This window comes from Eutrema salsugineum, unplaced genomic scaffold (assembly GCF_000478725.1).
Source record: "Eutrema salsugineum unplaced genomic scaffold, Eutsalg1_0 scaffold_5, whole genome shotgun sequence".
NCBI lineage: Eukaryota > Viridiplantae > Streptophyta > Magnoliopsida > Brassicales > Brassicaceae > Eutrema > Eutrema salsugineum.
Window position 1 is genome coordinate 10,162,692 of NW_006256612.1, and position 21,080 is coordinate 10,183,771.

The 21,080-nt window shown below is 33.7% G+C and overlaps 4 protein-coding genes across 4 annotated transcripts; all 4 read right to left on the reverse strand.

Annotated features, from left to right (window-relative positions):
- Positions 1–2,194: 2,194 nt before the first annotated feature.
- On the reverse strand, positions 2,195–3,762 carry LOC18993334. The gene is made up of 3 exons (XM_006416850.2): positions 3,370–3,762; positions 3,141–3,246; positions 2,195–2,642 (listed from the first exon to the last, which is right to left on the reverse strand). Exons 1-3 carry the CDS (start codon positions 3,522–3,524, stop codon positions 2,379–2,381), a joined length of 525 nt encoding a protein of 174 aa, XP_006416913.1. The 5' UTR covers positions 3,525–3,762; the 3' UTR covers positions 2,195–2,378.
- Positions 3,763–5,731: 1,969 nt separating this feature from the next.
- Positions 5,732–7,837, reverse strand: LOC112084035. The gene is made up of 2 exons (XM_024152296.1): positions 7,375–7,837; positions 5,732–6,777 (listed from the first exon to the last, which is right to left on the reverse strand). The coding sequence occupies exons 1-2, from the start codon at positions 7,835–7,837 to the stop codon at positions 5,732–5,734; spliced, it is 1,509 nt and encodes a 502-aa protein (XP_024008064.1).
- A 5,845-nt stretch (positions 7,838–13,682) lies between these two features.
- Positions 13,683–15,173, reverse strand: LOC18993335. The gene is made up of 4 exons (XM_006416851.2): positions 14,992–15,173; positions 14,326–14,439; positions 14,140–14,219; positions 13,683–14,043 (listed from the first exon to the last, which is right to left on the reverse strand). The coding sequence occupies exons 1-4, from the start codon at positions 15,042–15,044 to the stop codon at positions 13,847–13,849; spliced, it is 444 nt and encodes a 147-aa protein (XP_006416914.1). The 5' UTR covers positions 15,045–15,173; the 3' UTR covers positions 13,683–13,846.
- Positions 15,174–17,628: 2,455 nt separating this feature from the next.
- LOC18993336 (ethylene-responsive transcription factor WIN1) lies at positions 17,629–18,580 on the reverse strand. Its single transcript, XM_006416852.2, has 2 exons — positions 18,427–18,580; positions 17,629–18,127 (listed from the first exon to the last, which is right to left on the reverse strand). Exons 1-2 carry the CDS (start codon positions 18,504–18,506, stop codon positions 17,629–17,631), a joined length of 579 nt encoding a protein of 192 aa, XP_006416915.1. The 5' UTR covers positions 18,507–18,580.
- Positions 18,581–21,080: the final 2,500 nt, after the last annotated feature.

Here is a 21,080-nt window from a genome sequence, read left to right on the forward strand (position 1 = left end):
TAAGGAATGGATTGAAAAAAAAATGAATTGATGTTAGCTAATGGCCAATAACACGTAACAGTTCATAATCAAATCGCAAGCCTAGCAGCAGTACGTTGGCTTTGAACCAAAATTTTATTATATATGGCAAATGTATGATACATAATTCAACGAATCTGCCGAAAATTCATTAGTTCGGTTTGGAGTTAGGTTAGATGCAAAGTGAGTAAGTGCTAACTTAAGCCATATGTAAACTTCTTTGTTATTTTATAATTTTCTCTTTTTAAAAAAGCGGGAAGAGAGGGTTACCGGAGCGGCGACAATGGGAATAGAGGGCGGTGAGTTAATGAAGAAGCTAATCTCCGATGCTTAAGCCGTAATTCTTGCCGTATAAACAACGTTGTTAAAAAATAGTTAGTACTTTTGGTTAATGAAAAATGGTCAACTTTTATTTAGCTTTTTGGAATATTGCTTTCTTGCTTCTCCAAATTACAACAAAGTCAAATCAATAGTTAGGCAACATCTTTTACATTTCGTCCAAGCAGAATCTTATATTTGATGCTGTCTTCCAATAATAAAACAGGACTAATGCATGCCAATGTATATATACTGTTCTATTCAATTTAAAATGTCCGATTTATTTTGTGTACATATACCAAATATGTAATTAATCTGCTCGATGTGGATTGCGCTAGAAAATAAGCTGCAGTTGTAAAATCAAAATAGCTAATCTCCTTGTTGATCAATTTCATAGCATATTTTATTTTGCAGAAAATACATTTTGAATGGAATTAATAAAGATAAATAAAGTAGAGGCGGTGATTTGAGGATGGTTCCTCTGCCGCTGAGTCGCGTATATAACTTGAGATTCAAGATTCGATTTCTTTTATTCCTTCAACATTCAAATATGGTTTCCGTAGAGGAAAAAAGTATTATCTTTTCCTTCAAATGTAATTCTTTCTTATTAAAAAATAAAACTATCAAAATTCCCCTATAAATACTTAGGTCTCGGATCAGCATCCAAAATATCAAACAACTCGTACCCTCTCTCCATAATCAAATCAGGAAACACAAACACTCATACACATCCACCATGAAGAACAACATCAAGAACAATATGAAGATGAGTTCGTCACAAGAAAGTGGTCGTGGGCCTCATGGTACTACTACTAACATCGTAGTTACAGATACGATGAATAAGAAGGTAGAGAGGAAGGCATCGATGGACGTGGACCAGTGCGCCGAAGCTTTCATCACAAATTTCAGAAAGCAGCTTCTTCTCCAGCGTCTCGAATCCATCGAAAATATGCTCTCTAGGGGCCTTTAACGCTATTTATCAATACACACTTGACACTTGTATGTATAATGCATGATTCCACGTGTATAATTTCTTACTTATATAGACACTCACTCCGAATGTCTAATGTCTAGCACGCATAGTGTATTGTTTGAGAGAAAATATTAGTCACTTTGAGTTGGATGTCAATTTTATAGATTTCCGTAATGAATGGATATATATGTCATTTATATATATATATATATATATATATATTTTGAATTCGGCTGGATAACTTGATGAATCTAAAAAAAGAGAAAATGAATTTGAGACAAACACCCTTTGTATAGTTTTTAATAAAAAAAAGGTAAATTTGTGAATAATTTCATACAAACTTTTAAAAAACCTTAAAACCTCTATATAAGCCTAACAACCTACAATTAGGTAAAGTGAACTATTGTATTTTTTCTTGGATGTACAAACTTGTTAGACCCATTTTGAGATTTTCGGGTCTCACACAACAAAATAAACTATGTTTATTATATAAATCGTGAGTTTTGAAAGAAAATATAGTATTTTCATGATTATAAAATCATAAAAATTATAACAAACTTTAATTCTTTAACCACATTAACAAATTATTAGAATCTATCAATGTCAATCTAGATAATATTTGATTCAGTAATTCACCTCTCTCACATAATTTGGAAATCAAATGTTAATCTAACTGTTTTTGAATATAAGTTCGTGTAAGTATGTTTTTCAAAATTCGGAGCCGCATGTCTCACAGAAAATATGCTCATGACCGGTTTTGCTAGCATGTCCATCTCAAAACTGATCCAATTGTAGGATCGGTTGATTTGAACCTAGCTACAAATACATAGTACGGCACAGTCGTTGTGTTACTTGATGACTTGATGGGAACCAACGAAAGCAATGTACATATGTAAGCTTTAATTCCCTTGATTATATTATTCAGTAAGATGAGCGAATGGAATGATCATTTCCTCGAGGAGAATCACATTCACTGACCCACGATTGGTCTCTTATTCATTACAACCAAAATCAAACACAGCAATACATACACAGACAAACACATGCAACAAAAACAGAGATCGTTTACTTAAGGGTGGACCACTTGGTGGATCTGAGTCTGTGGTTGTGGCTGCACCATCTGGTGGAGCTTAACTCTTGAGCAGGACCGAGCCATTCCTCCTACGAGGGGGACAACAGGGAGGCTGTCACAGTTGCAGATCTCGATCATGAAGCCATCAGGGTCGTGGAAGAAGAGCTGCTCCACTTGGATCCCTCCTTCTTCTACTATCGACCTCGCATACTCTATCTCCAATTCCTCCAGCTTTTTCTCCACTGCTCCCATACTCTCGCACTGCATTACCACAATTAATCAGACCAAATTTCCAATTAAAACTTATATATTCCCCCCAAAAAACAGAGCAAAAAGTATATAGGTCACTTTTTTTCCTTGTAATCTCATTCTCTCTTAACTCACACCCTACATAAACAATGTTTTGAGTCATAAGACCGATTGGTTTATTGTCAATAATGGGAACAATGAATACTTCTACCTCACAAAAAAACTTGACCTATAACCCCTCACGCCTTATCCATCTCTGTTGTCTCATAAATTCAGTCACATCAAACTCTACTTTAAAACTCTACCTTTATAGTTTAATCAGGGATTTAGTAGCTCATTATTTAACCAATTTGGAGTTTTCACAAAAAGGTACATAAATTTAGAGGCATTTTTTCTAAAGGCAACATCTAATTACAGAGCTTGTATGCATGTAAATGATGTTTTAGGTTTAAAATGCACAAATGTTAAACAAAATAGGGGACAAACTGAGAAGAACAAAACAATAATAACCTGGAAAGAGATGTGATTATCCTTGGTATTAATCGTAGTTTTCTTGGGAAGTTTCTCAGGTTCTGGGGCACATAGGAGGTGTACTCCAATTCCATGTCCAAACAACCTAAACCCAAACAAAACAAAAAAAAAAAAAAAAAAACATATCAAAAACTCGTTTATAATTTTCTGTAAACCCACTTATATTATATATTTATAGCTAAAATGATAATTAAGATAGAGTATATACCAAGCGCCTTCAAAATTTAAGGACTCAGGCCTTCGAATAGGGATGAACCCTAACACCTTCTGGTAAAAGTTCATCGTTTCTTCGATGGATCGACACAAGAGAGAGACATGGTTCAGTGACGTCAGACGGAGAGGGTTTCCTGCGTTTTCCTTCATTTTTCCTGAGAAAACTCCTAAGAAATTAAAGCCAAAAAGACACCAAAAAAGTAACGCCGCCTCCGATCAAGAATCCAAATACAATGGCGTCGACGTTGAAATAGGCGAGATTGATTGAAGCTGACGATGCAGAACGGGAACGCTATATATATTATATTTTATATATATAGTCGTGGGTGTATGTATATATAGATGTGTAGAAGGAAGGTAAATTGGATAACTACGGAACTTATCTGATGATTAGATACACTTTGGCCATGATGGCGTATTTATAGAAGGCGTCTAAGCAAATGGCAAATTATTGGGTTTTTAGTAAAATTTAACCCTTATGATTAAAAATTAGTTAATTATATGGGTGGATCATCACATTAACGTGGCAAATTCGGCCTATAACATAATCTTTTCTTTATAGATTTAAGGTTTGATTGTTAGTACTTAACAAAATTAAACAATAGCATAAATAAACCTAAAATTCATTAATGATATATTGTTTAATAGGATATTTGATATGTAAGTAAATAAATGCAACTTATGATCGAAATTGAGTATAATCTCATCCACTACGTGTAAATATATAACGATTCGGAAATAATAAAGAATGTGATGGTGAACAACTACGACTACTATACATGATAAAACAACTACGACGACAAAAATAATTGAAAAAAAATGACGTGATTGGTAAAAAGGAGAGGTGATAATAATATGTGAAATTGGGCGGTTACATACGGAAAATGTTGGGTTCCTGGCACTGTCAGGATGAGTTCGACACGTAAGAAGCCAAACAAGCTGACTCGGACAATCACAACTTCTAGTTTTTTCCTTAACCTAAACCAAATTTCATGTTTTATAAGATTAGGATGCTATTGGACACGTCAGCAATTATCAAACGTAACTCTTTTCACTTTTGTTCTTTTGTTGCACTGATTTTGGTCATGTGTTGCCGTGTCCAAGATCAGTTTGGATTGTCCCAATTACCAAACGCTTTTGTATGCGATATTTTGGTCCGGCTTCAAAAATTCTGTAGACACGAGTAGATATATTACTTTTTTTTTTCCACAACCCAATTGTTACATCACATTTGGCCCGTTAAGGAATTGGTCCGAAAACCATCCTCAGCTGGCTCGTTATGAATGATTTGGGAGAAAATTTCGTCTCTTGCTCGATCTCCTTTTGCAAGACTATCTGCTCGAACATTTGAACTTCTGAGGATATGTGATAGGTTGAAATCCAAAAAGCTTTCTAGAAGAATACGAAGGGCTTCCAGCTCTGATGAAAAGGATGGCCAATCCGATGAAGATTCATACATGCTTACTAAATCCGAACAATCGGTCTGAAAGTGAACGGATAAGATTTGTCTCTCTATCACACAAGACATAGCCCATAACAGACTCTCCAATTCGGCATAAAGGGCTGATAGGCTTCTGCAGCAGCCCTGTAGGCCAAAGATCTCACCACCCCTCTCATCCTTTAGACTCCATCCGAGCCCACTTACCAGGCCGTTACTTATCCAGAAAGCATCGACCTGACACAGTGGTAACCTCTCGACATCGGGTAGAGGACTTTGGAGCAAAGTAGTGAGTGGCGCCTCATCTGGTTCGTCCTCTACTTCTTCTGGTTGGTTTGCAATCTTCCAACTTTCTGCTTCAACCTTGGCGTGGATCAGGGTATCTACTGGGGAAATTTCTTTCCTGTTGTAGATCTTGTCGTTCCTCGCTTTCCAAATATACCACAAGATCCAAGGATAAAAATCTTTTTGAGGATCTGTCATGCCTAGCTCTTTTGTTTTCCAAAAGAGAAAGCTCATATTTTGGTAAATAGAAGTACTCGGGAAGAGACCCGGAAGGGATAGAAAGTCCGATAACGCCCAGACTTGTAAAGCCGGGGGACATAAAAATAAAAGATGGTTAATAGATTCTTCAGGATTCCCACAGCAGGGACAACTCTTATCTATTCACATATGCCTGTAGGTTAGGTTTTGGCAAGTAGCAATACATCCTGATAAAGCTTGCCACATAAAATGCTTCATTTTTCCAGGCGTCCGTACTTTCTAGACATAGCTTTGAAGGGCTGTGATACTCGGTTCTCTCACGACATCCAAATTCTGTTCAAGGTTTGATTTCCTAATCAGGTCATATCCGGATTTAACCGTGTATATTCCTGATTTAGTATGGTTCCACGCAAATCCATCAAGGGTACGGTTCCTACTAGGTCGCAACCCAAAGGATGAGAGAGACATCTTCAGGTTGGAAAAATTCTCTTAGAAGAGGCTCATCCCATTGCTTCGTGTCTTGCCGAATAAAGGAGTAAACTAACACTCCTGGGTCCTGTATTCCGATTTGGGGGGTTGCTCTTGGTGGACGGGCCCTGGCATCGGGGATCCAAGGCTCACTCCACACCCTCGTATTTAGTCCCGACCCTATCGTCTTTCTTAGTCCCATTTTGAGATACGGTTTTGCGGCCAACATACTCCTCCATCCATAGGATGGTGAGTAGACATTTCGATCCTCTAACGGATCTGATTGTCGATAATATCTTCTTCTTAGCACCCGAGCCAGAAGAGATGAAGGGTACTGAATGAGTCTCCATAGTTGCTTCGCTAGCAAAGCTAGATTAAAATCATTTAGATCTCTAAAGCCAAGGCCTCCCATGTCCTGTGAAATACAAATTTTGTCCCAGGCAATCCAGTGGATTCCGCTGCTAGTTTGTTTTGAACTCCACCAAAAATTGGCAATGGCGCTCCGAAGTTTGTCTGTAACCCCTTTAGGAAGGAGGAAACAAGACATGACGTAAGTGGGGACGGTTTGAGCCACTGATTTAATCTGAATCTCTTTTCCACCCTTGGAAAGAAGTCTTGCGGACCAATTATTAACACGATTACTAAGGCGTTCATGAACAAAAGAAAAGACCTTCTTCTTTGATCCACAGATTTGCTCAGGTAGGCCTAGGTACATGGCCATGCCGCCTTCTGTAGAAATACCTATGGTATTTTTAACACTTCGTTTGAGATCTGGGTCCACTCTATCTCCAAACATGATGGATGATTTCCCCAGATTAAGTTGTTGTCCCGACGCCATTCCATAAGTGTTTATGATTCGAAGAATCTCCGCTCCTTGTTGGATATCCGCTTTACAGAAAAACAGGCTATCATCAACAAAGAAAAGGTGGGAAACTGGGGGACTTGCTTGAGCTATTTTCAGCCCAGAGATTCGCTCCTCTTCCTCTGCTCCCTTGAGGAGCGAGATAAGGCCTTCTGTGCACAGAATAAAGAGGAAGGGGGAGAGAGGGTCCCCTTACCTTAAGCCCCTCGACGGTTTGATATTACCTTTAGGTTCTCCATTAATAAGGACCTGGTATGAAACTGATGAGATACAAAACATCAGTAAACTGACCCATCTCGATGAATATCCTAACTTGATTAGGAGAGCTTCAATGAAACTCCATTCAATTCGGTCATATATTTTGCTCATATCTGTCTTGATAGCCATAAAATTTTCTCTACAATTTGTGTTGGTTCGGAGTGCGTGAAAATTTTCTTGCGCTAACAGAATATTATCTGTAATAAGTCGTCTAGCCATGAAGGCCGATTGTGTTTCTGAAATGATGTTTGGAAGTGTCTTTTTGAGTCGTTTGCATAAAAGCTTGGAGATGATCTTGTAACTGACGTTACAAAGGCTGATTGGGCGAAATTCCCCCATTGCTCTAGGTTTGTTTATTTTTGGGATTAGACAAATATTTGTCTGGTTAAGTCTAGGATCAAAAGTTCTGGTGCTGAAAAAGTTTTTAACCAGTTTAACAATATCTTGGCGAATAAAAGGCCAGAATTTTTGGTAAAATTTGCTTGTCATACCATCAGGACCAGGAGCTTTATCCGGGTTAATATCGAAAAGCGCATCTTTAATTTCTTTCTCCGACGGATCCTTCAAAAGTAATTGATTTGTATTATCTGAGACTTTCTCGGTAATAAACCGGAGAGAATTTTCTGGGTCTGAGGGGATAGACGAGGAGAAAAGGTCTTGAAAATATGTAGCGGCCACTTTTTCTATTCCTCTTGCATTTTCCACCAAATGTCCGTTACTATCCTTAAGGGAGACGATGCGGTTCCTGGCTCTCCTTTGTTTAGTAAGGGCATGGAAGAATTTTGTGTTCTTATCACCGTTTTTGTGCCATTTTTCTCGACTCTTCTGTTGCCAGAGCATTTCTTCTTCCCTGAGAGCAGCACAAAGTTTCCTCCTGATGTCTTCAATCTCTTCTAGTGTTGTATTATCATCATCTTGGGCTAAGTCCAATTGGTTTTTTAATTCTTCGATCATTTTTTCCGAGTTGGTCGGAGAGAATTTCTTCCAAATAGAGATGTTTTTCCGGCATTGTGCAACCTTTTGATGAAAACCTCGACGTGAGATTTCATTAAAGGGGCCCCACCCGGAAATGACTGTCTCTTTAAAACCAGGTTTTCCGATTCATCTCTTATCAAATCGAAATGATTTTTTCTTCCTTATGTTGTCAATTTTTATCATAGCTAGGACTGGTCGATGATCTGAACCCCAAAGTTTCATATACTCCGCAGAAGAGTGAGAAAATTTTGAAAGCCATTCTTCATTTCCAAGAACTCTGTCTAGACGGCATTTGACTTTGCCAGACCGTCTTCTTCCAACCCAGGAAAATGAATTTCCTTTGTATGGGAAGTCCAGCATTCCACAGTTATCAAGCATAGTCCGAAAAGGAATAAATGAGTATTCTGGTCTTCTCCGACCTCCTCGTTTCTCATGATTGCCGGTAATCTCATTAAAATCTCCTATCATAAGCCAGGCTTCTTTTCTGGTAGTACTCATCCTTGTTAGACGTTCCCAAACATTTTCTCGATTTTTTATAACTGGATCACCATAGACGAAAGTCATAAAAATTTTATGTCCGTTTAGGCTTGATTCAACATCAATCAAATGCTCATCAGAATAGAGAATAGAGACCGTAGGTTCATCCATATAAAACAGGGCTAAACCGCCGCTTCGACCTCTAGGTTCAACAGTGAAAACATGATCATATCCAAAATGAACTTGCATGTCTTGCAGAAGATAACGATTATTTTTGGTCTCCGACAAAAATAGAAACCTCGGTTGAAAACATTTGTAAAGTTCTTCTAAATGATCTTTTGGCAGATCCGAACCAGCTCCTTGACAATTCCACCCGATGACGTTCATTACGGTCAGTAGTTTCTGATTTTTAATTTACTTGGTTTTAATCCAAAGTAGACTTGGACAATCAATTTTTAAAATTTATGTGTGTTTTAGCCAAAAACACTCTTTAAACTTTTATCAGTTACAATATTTCTTGGGCTTAACCCAGAATTGAATGAGATCCACTAATTTAATGATCCAAAATCAGTTGGAACTAAGTCAAAATTATTATTATTATTTTTATTTTTATTTTTTTCTCTTTTTCCTTGCCAGCTGCAAGATCGGCGAGCTAAGATCGAGGACCAAAACGTCGGAGGAAGACAAAGATCGCTGTCCGGAGAGCTTCAGACGGTCAGAATTAAATTATGTCTAGTAATTTGGTGGCTCACAAATTTGCTGGCCCAAAACAAAATACGAAATTAGGCATTTTTTTTTTTTTTGCCGTCGATGAAATAGTCTTCGCCGCCACAAACAACTGATCTGAAAATTGGTGAATTTTGGAGATCCGGACTTTTTTAGAGTAGATATATTACTTTAGGCGGAACTACTTGATATTTTTTTCCTTGAACCCAAAAAAAACATAAATATATTATTTCCGTACATACATCAGTATTATATTTTCTGGGTGGACAATATATATTTTGGGGTGTCAAAATGATGTTTTGTTATATGTTTTAAAAGGTAAATTTTACACAAAAGTTAGAAAAGAAACTTTTGAATTTGTTTTTTGTTTGTCATCTATAACTTACACAAGCAGATTATCATTATCGTATTTGCATTTATTATATGATAAAGTTTAGAGATAATTGGCTAAAAGGGTAGTTTTAAGTTTTTAATTTGCCAAAAAGGTATGTTTTGAAAAAGTGGATATGTTTGGGTAGTTTTTATGTGTTAATATCTATATTATCCTCCTAAATTCAGTTTATTTACATTTCTATGCTATTATAATAAATTAAGTATTAAATAAAATAAAGGAAGAAAGAGAAAACAAAAGGAGGAAAAGAAGAAAAAAGAGATTGTGTGAGAGAAAAAAAAATAGATCTTAATTAAAAAATATTATTTTCTTTTTCTTCTTTTTTATTTTTTCTTTCTCTTTTAATTCATTCACTCTTATATATTATTTACAATAATAAAATATATAATAATATATATTTAAAAAATTCATAGATTTTTTTCTACATCTTTTGAAATTAGAAAAACTTGAATGGTGGATAGGATAGGATAGTGTTAAACAAAAAAAAATCTTGACATAAAACTCCTAAAAAGTAGATTTTAGGATTTAAAAAATTTATAAATTTTTTTCTACACATTTTGAAATTAGAAAAACTTGAATGGTGGATAGGATAGGATAGGATAGTGTTAAACAAAAAAAATCTTGACATAAAACTCCTAAAATGTAGATTTTAGGCCTTGATTGTTTGCAGTTTTTTTAACAGATTTTAGTTTTCGTTTTTCAAAAAACCATTTTATTAACCAGTCAAGTTTTTGAAAAAAATGAATTTCTTAAATTATAGGAAAACTAGTTTTTCAGATTTTTTTTTCTAAACAAAAACCAAAAACCATCCTATATGGATTTTTCAAAGAAATTTCGTAAGTTTTTGTTATTTACTTGTTTAAATACTGCTATTTTTTCAATAAGTAATTATGAGAAAAAACTATATTTCTAAAATAAAAAATGTATAATCAAAACAAAATCTCATTTCTAAAATAACCTCATTTTACTTATGTACATTTTTATATATAACTTTTACTCTAGAAAAGATCTATAACTTTTACTCATTTTACTTATTTATTATAATTTTTCAGTTAATTTTCTTAGAAAAAATATATGATTTGAAACTTCAATTTTATTTATTTAATTTTGTAAATTTTAAACACATAAAATTAAATTAAAATTAAAAAACATAGAAACGTTAAAAAACAATTATTGATAAGAAAATCAGAAACTAAACAAATCACACCATTTAAGATTTTAGAAAACAAAAATCTACAGAAAAATCAAAAACCAAAATTTTAAAAACCAAAATTCAAAATCAATAATCAAAAGTTAAAAATCAGAAACCAAAAACTAAAACCCATGCAAACATTCATGGGCCATAATTTTTTGTTTAAAAATTGGAATTTATTTTAAAAACTAGTTTTCTTAAAAAATAAAAATCAATTTTGTCAAAATCATGATTGGATAAAAAAATGATTTTTTGAAAAACAAAAATCAAAATCTATTCTATAAACTGCAAACATTCAAGACATTCAAGACAGTATACTTCAGTTATATACATTAGACATGGTATTCAATTGAATGTATTCAGTCGTACACTGAATTGTGAATACTTAATAATTGTACACTGAATTGTGAATACTTAATAGTTGTACACCAAATAAATGGTGAATACCATTGAGTGAATATCTTCAGGTGTACACCAAATGGTGAATACCTTTATTGTGTACATCAAATAAATGAATATCAAATCATGAATACTGGTGAATACCTTTATGTGTACACTGGTGTACACCTTTATGTGTATACTGATGTACACCAAATGGTGAATACTTTTACATGTACACCAAATGGTGAATACTTTTACATGTACACCAATCGGTGAATACTTTTACGTGTACACCAAATGAATGAACAACAAATCATAAATATCTAGGGATGAATACTTTCAGATGAATACCGTTAAATGAATACTTGATAGTTGTACATCAAATGATGAATACTTTCAAATTTTTATGTATATTGCAAAAAAATCAAATATTGTCTGTTTTAAAAAATTCAAATTTTTGTATGTGTTAAAATTTTTTTTTATATTTCTAATATATATATATATATTATTAAATGTTTTATTATTATGAATAATTTACAATAATTGATTCAAGGGAAAAAATAAAAAGAGGAAAAAGAAAATAATAATATTTAAATACACTATTTTTTTTCATCTCTCACACTCTTTCACGCTCTCTTCCACTATCTCCCTACTCTATTTTACTCTCTTTCATTTTCCCTCACGTTCTCCTATGCTCTCTTCCTCCTAATAAGGGTTCATTTGCCATTTAAAAATGTTATTGTTCAAAAACTACCAAAAACATGAACCAAAATACACACCCTTTTGACCAATTAAAAACTTAAAACTACCTTATTTGCTAAGAAGCTCTAAAGTTTATCACAAACAAATAGAGGCTTCTTGCCTTGTAAAAAATATTGGTTTTATAATATTTCATATTAGATTGATTGTTTTTGGTAACAGAGAGACTACTGTAGTTGTCAATAAATAAAAACATTCGGAAAAAAATAACGGACATGCCAGTTAACTATACGAGTGGAGAGAGATGAATAACATGTATTCCAACTGTATAAAAAAGAGAAATACTTTTAAATAATAGATTTTTGTTTTCAAATCTTGCATTTAAATTCAAAATTCCAAAATAGCACAAATAATTATACAAAAATACTTGTTTACTCAAAATAAATTACAAATAAAAATAAAAATATTATGTTTAGGTTCATTATTTCTCATTTAGGGTTTAGTTTTTTCACAGTAAAAAAAAAATTTGAGACATTTTACTATTAAAATTGTGTTACTATTGTCAATTTTAACTAGTGATGCTAAGTTTAGAACAAACTTTTTAAAGTGTGTTATTTTGGACAATTACCCAAAAAAGGCCGGCTGAGTTTCTTGGATTTTAGCCGGATCGTTACGTTTTACCTAATTTTCCTTGATTTTATAATTTTACTTTACAGTTTCATGCTCCATAATTCGAGATTTGTTCTGAAATTGAGAAGCGAAAAACAATTTGTACGTTTTTTACGCTGAAATAGCTTTAAAGTATGATTAATATATTTTTCAGTGAGTGTAGATTTGTCACTTACTTCAAAAAGCACCCACAATAGACACTTTTTAAAGTTAACTTATACTGCTACTTGGCATCTATCCAGCCTTTTCTCTTGTCGAAGGGCCGATAAAATCTAACCTGGAATCCAAGTCAAGATTAATAAGTCTTTTTATAACTAGTTTCTTTGATTTAAATAGTTTTGCTCAACTGCATAGTCGAAGCAGCTAGTGCGTACCGCATTCATAATTAAAATACATGTTTAACAAGCAAATGGTAGGCCGATTAATGAAGTGGCTCAACATTTTTTGTCCTTCTGTGTAATGGAAGTACAAAAACAAAATCTAATAACTTCAAACTCGAAATCGCCAAGACACGTTGCTTCCTTTTATTGTATGGTTAAAGGAAGTTCAATTTTTCTTTTTCTTCTTCTTTACCAACAAGCAACTAACGTGTGAGATTGAAACAGATTGATATATTCTCTTCTTTTTTCACGGTACCAGGAAAGAGTGTGGACTGTTGCTGTGTTGCCTGTGAAGAACACAAACCGTTTCTATATGTAAATGTTTTTGGTTTGCCCGGAAGAAGAGGGAAATATCATGAGCTGATTGATTGATCGAAGCGCATGCAGTTTGGCTGATCCATATAGCTTCTCCAGCACATGACGTCGAGTGGTCATAACTTTGCGTTTACCAACTTAGATTACAACTAAAATAGACCATGTATCAATTCCTGGAGGCTTTTAGATGGAAAGCTGACAATCAAAACAACTGTATTAAGATAAAGAGATAGCACAGTGGATCTTGGTTTCAGAACATGTCTATGCTACTACCTCTTTATCTTAATATAGTTGTTTTGATTGTCAGCTTTCCATCTAAAAGCCTCTCGGAAATGGAAACCTTCACGCATAGCATGCGGAAGAGTCCTCTGATGAAACCTTCAAGCACACCTAACTTGTGGAAGAGTGCTCTGATGCTCAAGCATTTCCTCCATATAATCAACCCAATAATTTATATGCTACTTTTCCATTATCGAACCTAAAGGTAATTCACATGCGAGAGTAATCAAAACCAGATTATTGGAGGAATTTTTTTTGACAAACAGTTAGAACCAGCTACTTAAGTAGAATCCTCAAGTTAAATTGAACAATCAGTAACAATCACCACACCAAACTGCTTCAGTCCAATGGAACAATAGCAGTAGATGATACTTGAATATATGATAGAGAGAAATGATTCAACAAACAACATATTCCCTGGGGAGTGAGAAATGTAGTATAAAGACTAGAAGAAGAATGTGTGGTTTGGTTGGACCAAATCAAAACTCAGAAGGAGGTTTCAATCTAATGAGCCGCTTGATCCTGTCTTTGTCGGTATTCTCCAGAAGTCCGTTCCAAACGATTTCATCAAGACACAAACAAATCCTTCCATATTTATCCAAAAACACTCGCTCTGTTGGAGGTTTTCCGCATATGTCTTTCACAGCCCCTGTTATGATAAAGATGGCTTCTGCCACTGCGCCACAAAGAGAAAGAAAAACAACACAGATTCAAACACTGAATGAATCACAGATCAGCTGATTTGCACAGAGGGGAAACAAAAAAGGCTTACAAGCAAGTTCATCGTACTCGTCTTTGCCAACAAGGAAGATGCTAACATCCCCTAACATTGTGTACACGATATAAACCGACCTGCACAAACAAACCCTCTGTTACTTCCATAGCCAAATGCTGTTAAGTTCTATTTAAGTGATTTGCTCCAAAATGCCACAAGGAAACTAGAGGAAGTTCGATGTACTTGTGGCAAGCGACGAGGAGCTCCTCGTTTTTAACACCTTTGAGATTCTCTGCTCCCAACTTTACCAAGAAAGATCGCCAGGTCAGCCGTTCCTCAGCTGGCACTCCATTGAACCTGCCAGATTCAAAGCTTCTGATGAGTTGTTACTAAAACTCACATGATGTATCGGTGATCACACACGATATCCACTTCATCTACAGAGATTTACAATGCGATAACTTAAATGCCGATAAGAGAACACAATCACATACTAATGGCATCAAGAATTGGGTGGTTGGGACAAAGACAATCTATTATCCATCACCCTCTTCTCTCTAGGATTCCTATCAGAGATCAAATGTTTGGGATATCTCCAATTCTAGTGTGTACAGAGGGAAAGAGAAATCTAATTTCTGTTAAAGCTTCCAGCTTTCTCGCTCAATCTGGGATGAAAAGTCAGAGACACACAATTTCAACAACTTCATAACTGTGGTCGACAATAAAGGGTCCAGATCCATAAACAAGATCAAGAGCTACGGCAATGCTCGATTTTTTATCTTTAGAGAATCAAACGAAACAAGCCAATAAGTTTGCGATCAAATGACTAGGAGCAGAAGATACTAATACAAGTTGCGAAATCGACGATAATATTGGGGGAAAAGAGAAGATGGGATCTGGGTGCGAAACCTTTCGATCAATACGTTCCCTACGGAATTGGCGAACAACACTGCTAGGATCATGATCTTCCTCTGCAAAATTATTTCTTTCTGCGATTCCTTTTAGCCTTTCTTCGCCTTTTTAGTTTTTATTGCTTCTTGACTTCAGATTCGCTTCTCTTTTACTTTTTTTTGTTTTTGTTTTTTTAACTACCGTAATTACCTAGCAAAATCGAGTAATATCGAATTCGACAAGGGGCCTATACGTAATTTCAGTTGCACGAATATTTGATCCATTTTTCTGTTTTCAGTAACAAGTTTTTTTTTTTTTTAAGGTTCTTCATTAATAAAATTGTAGAAAGTTTATTTATTTTTATTTTTTTTCAGTGAAAACTTTTCACAAATCTATTCATGGATTCACTTTTCACTAACCTATTCATGGATTCACTGATGTCAAAAAAGAAAAAAAAAACTTATTGACAAAGTCTCCTCCAGCCTTTATTACTTGTTAAGCCCGATTAATTCTTGTGAACTGAACTAACCACTCTATCATATGAGTATATTCATCTTTTCTAGTTAATTTGATTTCTTTTTTTACTAATTAAGATGTTATATATATCCTAAGTAAAAATATTAAGTGGATGTAGATACACTTGATAGTTAAGTTAGATGGGGAAGAGAAGATGTTGATAGTTTAAAAAATGGAAGGTCAACATCAATGGAGAGTTTAAGGAAATGTGTCAATGTTCCAAATCTATCAAGAGAAAGTAGAGACCACATTTTTCTTTCTTGTTACCTCCATTATTTCATTTTCTCCCTCTATTACGCTACTTATATGTTATAGCCAATTTCTTCGTAGCTTCGTAGATATATTTAATTAAACTCACCTTAAGAAATTTAAAAAATAAAAATAAAAAATCAAACTGGTGAGCTTGGGAATAGAAGAAATGAAAGAAAGAAAAGTTTAACCATAGAGTATGAACGGTCAAGTGGAAGTTAAAGTGAAAAGAGGACAAGTCATAATGATGAGCACAAACAAGTACCAACAAGCTTCTGTGGAAGTGAAAGTTGAAGCTCTGGTTTAACCTAATTCGTTTTGCCTTTCGCCTTCTATTGTACTTTTTGAAAGTTAAAGAATCCTAACTTTATTTATCAAAAAAAAAAATCCTAGCTTTATCAATTCTTCGTTACTAATGCTTAACATTTTTTTTTGTATGCGTGAAGTTAATTGATGTATTAGTTAAAACAATAATCTCGTCGCCATTTTGTATAAAAGATCTTTGTTATCACGTTTGTGTTATAACACTTTTGGAAATTTATCACGTCTCTAGCTTTTTTGTTGAAGATTTATATGGTCACTACACTACTAAGTTTGGATATGACGAATCGTACAAATTTTGGTGGAGAAAAAACAAATAACAATCGTTGATTTGGAAGGTTTAAGGATTCAATCATATAATCTTTGATTCAAAACGTCACAATTAGACGTTGATATTTTCTATATATAACAAAAAGGAAAGAATAATACATGCTGATGTTGGCGCATGATTTATGATTTATTTACAAATATGAAACACACAAATGAAAGTTACGTACGTCTCTTATCAATCAAAATCCATTGTTTTCATTAATGCACCTTCCTCTCTCGGTTAGACAATGAACGTTTTATAATTTGTAGAAACTAGAGTAGTCGAATTTTCTTTGTGTAAGCATCTTTTCTTCAACTCGTGAATCTCATAATATATTGATCTTCTCTATATATAATATATGTATTATTATAGATAAAAAAGTTACAATTACTCATGTTGAATTCATAATTCATTCCATGGTCTGTTGATCTGAAATTACTCGTATTATTCTAAGCGCAACTATGTTTATACAATTATACCCCATAATAAAGATTCAACGCCGGTAATGTGAACTCTAGGCTATATATGTATATGGAAAAAAGAAACAAAAACAAATCATTTTATATTAAATTTAATTGCTATATTAGTTAAGCTAAATTTAACAATTATCTTCATTCAACATCATCAGATGCGGAAAAATACAAGATTCTGTTGCGGTGGATTCCTGGAAATTTATTATTATCATTAATGTAAAGTCTCTCTTATCACGCGTGCAAAATTAATTTAAATAATCCCACTAAAAGGAACAATTAGAAAAACTGAATGCATGTGCTTTGTGGGGATACAAAACATATTACAGACCTAATTTCATCAACTATTTAATTTCCCTGTATCATTATTTATCAGGCCCTTGAAATAATGACGGGATATAAACTCATTAGTCAACCCTATATAAAATTAGTTCACATACAAATTTGATTAGCTAGAAAGGGTACTGTCTGTTTTAGTCAGGAGACATACAAATTTGCTATAAATTCATGTACTCTTAACTTATCATGTACTATGCAACATTATTTTATTTTAGTGAATGCAATTATAAGACTAACAGAAGACACAAAAAGAAAAGGGTCATTTCTAGATTGTAGTTACGAACAGTAATACTTTATTGGATACAAATGAGGAAACATGGAACCATATATAACCAACACATTTAAATATAACAGTATTAACAACATATAAAATATACGGTATAATTGATAATTATGGCTATAAATCACCAGTGGAAATAAGTATATATATTATATATAAGCAAATGATATTTAGTTTGTATTGAGAAGCTCCTCTATCATTTGCAAAGCAACCTTCTCTTCCTCGTCCATTAATCCTTCTTCTCCGGCAGCGCCGCCAACCTCAGTGGCCGGAGCAACATCGCCTTGTGAAGCTTTACTAGTAGCCTCTTGCAGGGAGGAGCCCGCAGGACCGAGTTCCACAGTCATGACCCAGCTGGAATCAGACTTGGAACCGGCGCGTTTCTGCCAGACGCCGATGTGGGAGCTGGCCGTATCAAGGCGGAGACAGGTGAGTGAAGGAGAAGGAGACTTGCAGCATTTCCTCAGTTTGGCGCTGAGGATAGCAGAGAGTGATGATGAGGAGGACGAGATGTCTGTTTTGCCCTCAGATGTGTCTCCGGTATTGTTGTTGTTGTTGAGGGGAAAGTTGGTCTTGGCGTTGCGACCGCTCATTAAAACGGCCGCCTCGTCGTAGGCTCTTGCTGCCTCCTCCGCAGTCTCAAACGTCCCCAGCCAAATCCTCCGTTTCCTTTTTGTTTTTCAATTAAATTATCATGCATGTCGTTATAGAATATATATTTATAGTCCGAATAAGCATTACTTTATTCAAAACTAAGGACCTAAAACGAAATCTATAGAGATGTTAAAAAGAGTTTCATGTGTTAGCTATACGGATAGGAAAGCAACTATAGAATATGAACTAGAAAATGAGGAAACGATCATGTATATATATGTATGTGTGTGAGTGTGTTGTGTACTAAATGTATCAGAATAGCTAGGGAAATAAATAAATAACGCAGAAAAAAAGGAAAGAAAGAAGAAAGGTACAAGAGAGGATGACGAATCTCAGCGACCCAAGAACCCCAATGGCGTTGCCTGACACCTCTGAACTTCTTCGTCTGTACCATTCTTACTTACTCTGTGTTTTTTGTCAGAGAGAAAATAGGAATTCTTGATGATGAGTAATATATGTATGATGGATGTTTGGTAAATGGTAATGTTGTATATTTATATATATAGGTTAAATTTTGGTGGATGAAAAGGGTTGTACTTGTTCCTACTCTTATTACATTTGACGTCCTCGCTATTCTATGTCTGTGTGTGTGTGTGTGTGAGAGAGAGAGATAAAATTTAGTTGGAGTTGTTTGGTATAGAGTGATTGCTAATGTTAAGGGATGGTTATAATGGTAAAAACCAGTTAAATTTTTCGAAGGTTGGATCGTATATATGTAGAAAAGGCACAAGTGGTACAAGTGTCACATGGCCGTGTACATTGTTTATAGCATACCTACGTACATCCTAATCAATCGTCCACATCATATAGCTACGTACGTACTACGCCTCTCTCTCTGTTTAATTTGATGCTTGCTTATATTTGTAAACAACTTCGTACGTACGTATAAGCCTTTTGTGTTCACCATTAATTGCATAAGTTTTAATATACTATGATTAAGGCGGATTGAGAATTAAGGCCCAACATCATTCCATATTATAAAGTCTCATTTATACTAGTATGTTGGTTAACAACCAACACTAAGCATCGTTCACAAATCACAATCAGCATTATCAATTCCGATCCTATGTACATATGAACTCTCCTCACACTTTTAGTAATTTTACTAATAGATCTAGCTACAATAAAGCCTTAGTTGGGTTGAGTAAACAGACAGTATAATTTAATGGGATTAATCAATGGTAAAAAGATTGCCACATTAAGCAAACACGTAATAAGCGCTGAGAAAAGTGGTTGTTCACTCGCGATCATATATAAACACATGCGATATACATCACAAATATACATAGAATGACGAAGTTTTATATAAATATAATATGTTAGACAACACAAGTTAAAATGTAAAGAAAGGACAAAAAATAAAGAAAGGGTGGTCCATATGTATATGTGTAATTAGTAGAAGGTTTTGTCAACATATTTAGTTGGATAGAGTACCCACTGCCTAAGCCCTAACTGTTGGGTTGGGTCCAAATTAAGGCTGTTTAGGTGTCAATCTCAAATATATCTCGTTTAATATTTGAGCAAACATATTTAACCTAATGTATGCTTATATTTAATATGATAATATGGAATATACTTTTTTGTTTCTTTGGTGCTATTTGCTGATGGCTGGTTATCGCAGGGTCCACACATCCATGAGTCCGTCACTCAATATTTCATCATTATAGTACTTCATTAATCCTCGTTTTTGGATCTTGCATGTGACATATATATAATTTTTTTTTGGGTGAAGATCTTGCATGTGATTTCTTTTCCATCTATGCCTTTTAAATTTTAATATACTTTATTGTTTTAGTTAGTTATTTTTGCAGTCGATTACTGTAGCTACTTACAGAGTGATGATACTCAATAGTCAATACTCACAGTCATGACTCATGCCTTATGATAATTTGGATTTGGTAGTAAAATTTTGAATCCGTCAGTTGATTAATTTCTCGGAGGTATGGCTATGAGCCCGCTTCGTCGCTATATACACTTATATATATGTGCATCAGTGCATAATTAATTATTGTTATTTTTGACGGGATATAATGATATTTTGTTTTTGTTTAGAACAAATTTTGAACACTAGCTAATATATCATATATATTATAAGCAAAATAAAATTTTGAGTTAAAGCTCTCTCATTCATTCTTAGGGTGGTTAATTACCTTTTATTATTCCTTATATTTTCTAAAATTAAATTTAATAAAAAATTATTAAAAAAATCATAAATTAATTAAAAAATTATTAAAAATCATATATACTATAAGCAAACTAAAATTTTGAGTTAAAGCTCTCTCATTCATTCTTAGGGTGACTAATTACCTTTTACCCTCCTTATATTTTTTAAAATTAAATTTAATAAAAAATTATTAAAAATCGTAAATTAAATAAAATATTAAAAATCGTAAATAATAAAGAAGATGTTAAAGAATAATTTAATAAAAAAACATTTAAATTTCATAAAAGATATTCAAAATCGAAATTTAATCAAAAAATATTTAAAATAGAAAATAACGAAAATTTAAAAATTGGAATTTAATTAAAAAAACATTTAAAATCATATCATATATGAGATATGCGAAGTAAATTTTTTGCTATAAGGTCTTTCATTCAATCTAGGTAACTAATTCCCCTTTATTCGTTAATAATTTGTTTTAACATATCCTTAATTAATTTATTTATTTTTGTAGTTTGTATAACAATTTTGCTGCCACTTTTAGTTATTTTTATAATATTAAGATAATTTCAATCGGATTATCTGTTGAGCAAGATTATCTGAAAAAAAATATACATGTGATGTGGGAAATCTTAGCTTAAGTTGAGAGCTATATATAAATATATTACTTTTTTAAATGTATCTTAAGCTCAATTGTGGTTTGGTTTCTACATTGGTCGGCTTTTCGTTGTATTGTTTACCATCTTTTTTTTTATAAATCAATTTTTCGATTTTTTCTATTGTTTTTCCGTTTCAGTACCAGTAGTA

Bases quoted from the DNA above. Each gene is read 5' to 3' on its own strand.
- LOC18993335 (XM_006416851.2), bottom strand. From the start codon at position 15,044: ATGATCCTAGCAGTGTTGTTCGCCAATTCCGTAGGGAACGTATTGATC. The intron at 14,440-14,991 runs GTTTCGCACCCA...TGAATCTGGCAG, and splicing joins GGGAACGTATTGATCGAAAG to GTTCAATGGAGTGCCAGCTG. The intron at 14,220-14,325 runs GTACATCGAACT...TTGTTTGTGCAG, and splicing joins CTCCTCGTCGCTTGCCACAA to GTCGGTTTATATCGTGTACA.
- LOC18993336 (XM_006416852.2), bottom strand. From the start codon at position 18,506: ATGGTACAGACGAAGAAGTTCAGAGGTGTCAGGCAACGCCATTGGGGT. The intron at 18,128-18,426 runs GTACCTTTCTTC...AAAAACAAAAAG, and splicing joins GAGATTCGTCATCCTCTCTT to GAAACGGAGGATTTGGCTGG.
- LOC18993334 (XM_006416850.2), bottom strand. From the start codon at position 3,524: ATGAAGGAAAACGCAGGAAACCCTCTCCGTCTGACGTCACTGAACCAT. The intron at 3,247-3,369 runs GTATATACTCTA...GTTTGGGTTTAG, and splicing joins TTAAATTTTGAAGGCGCTTG to GTTGTTTGGACATGGAATTG. The intron at 2,643-3,140 runs GTTATTATTGTT...GTGGTAATGCAG, and splicing joins ATAATCACATCTCTTTCCAG to TGCGAGAGTATGGGAGCAGT.
- LOC112084035 (XM_024152296.1), bottom strand. From the start codon at position 7,837: ATGATCGAAGAATTAAAAAACCAATTGGACTTAGCCCAAGATGATGAT. The intron at 6,778-7,374 runs GTATGACAAGCA...TTCTGTGCACAG, and splicing joins TAAAGCTCCTGGTCCTGATG to AAGGCCTTATCTCGCTCCTC.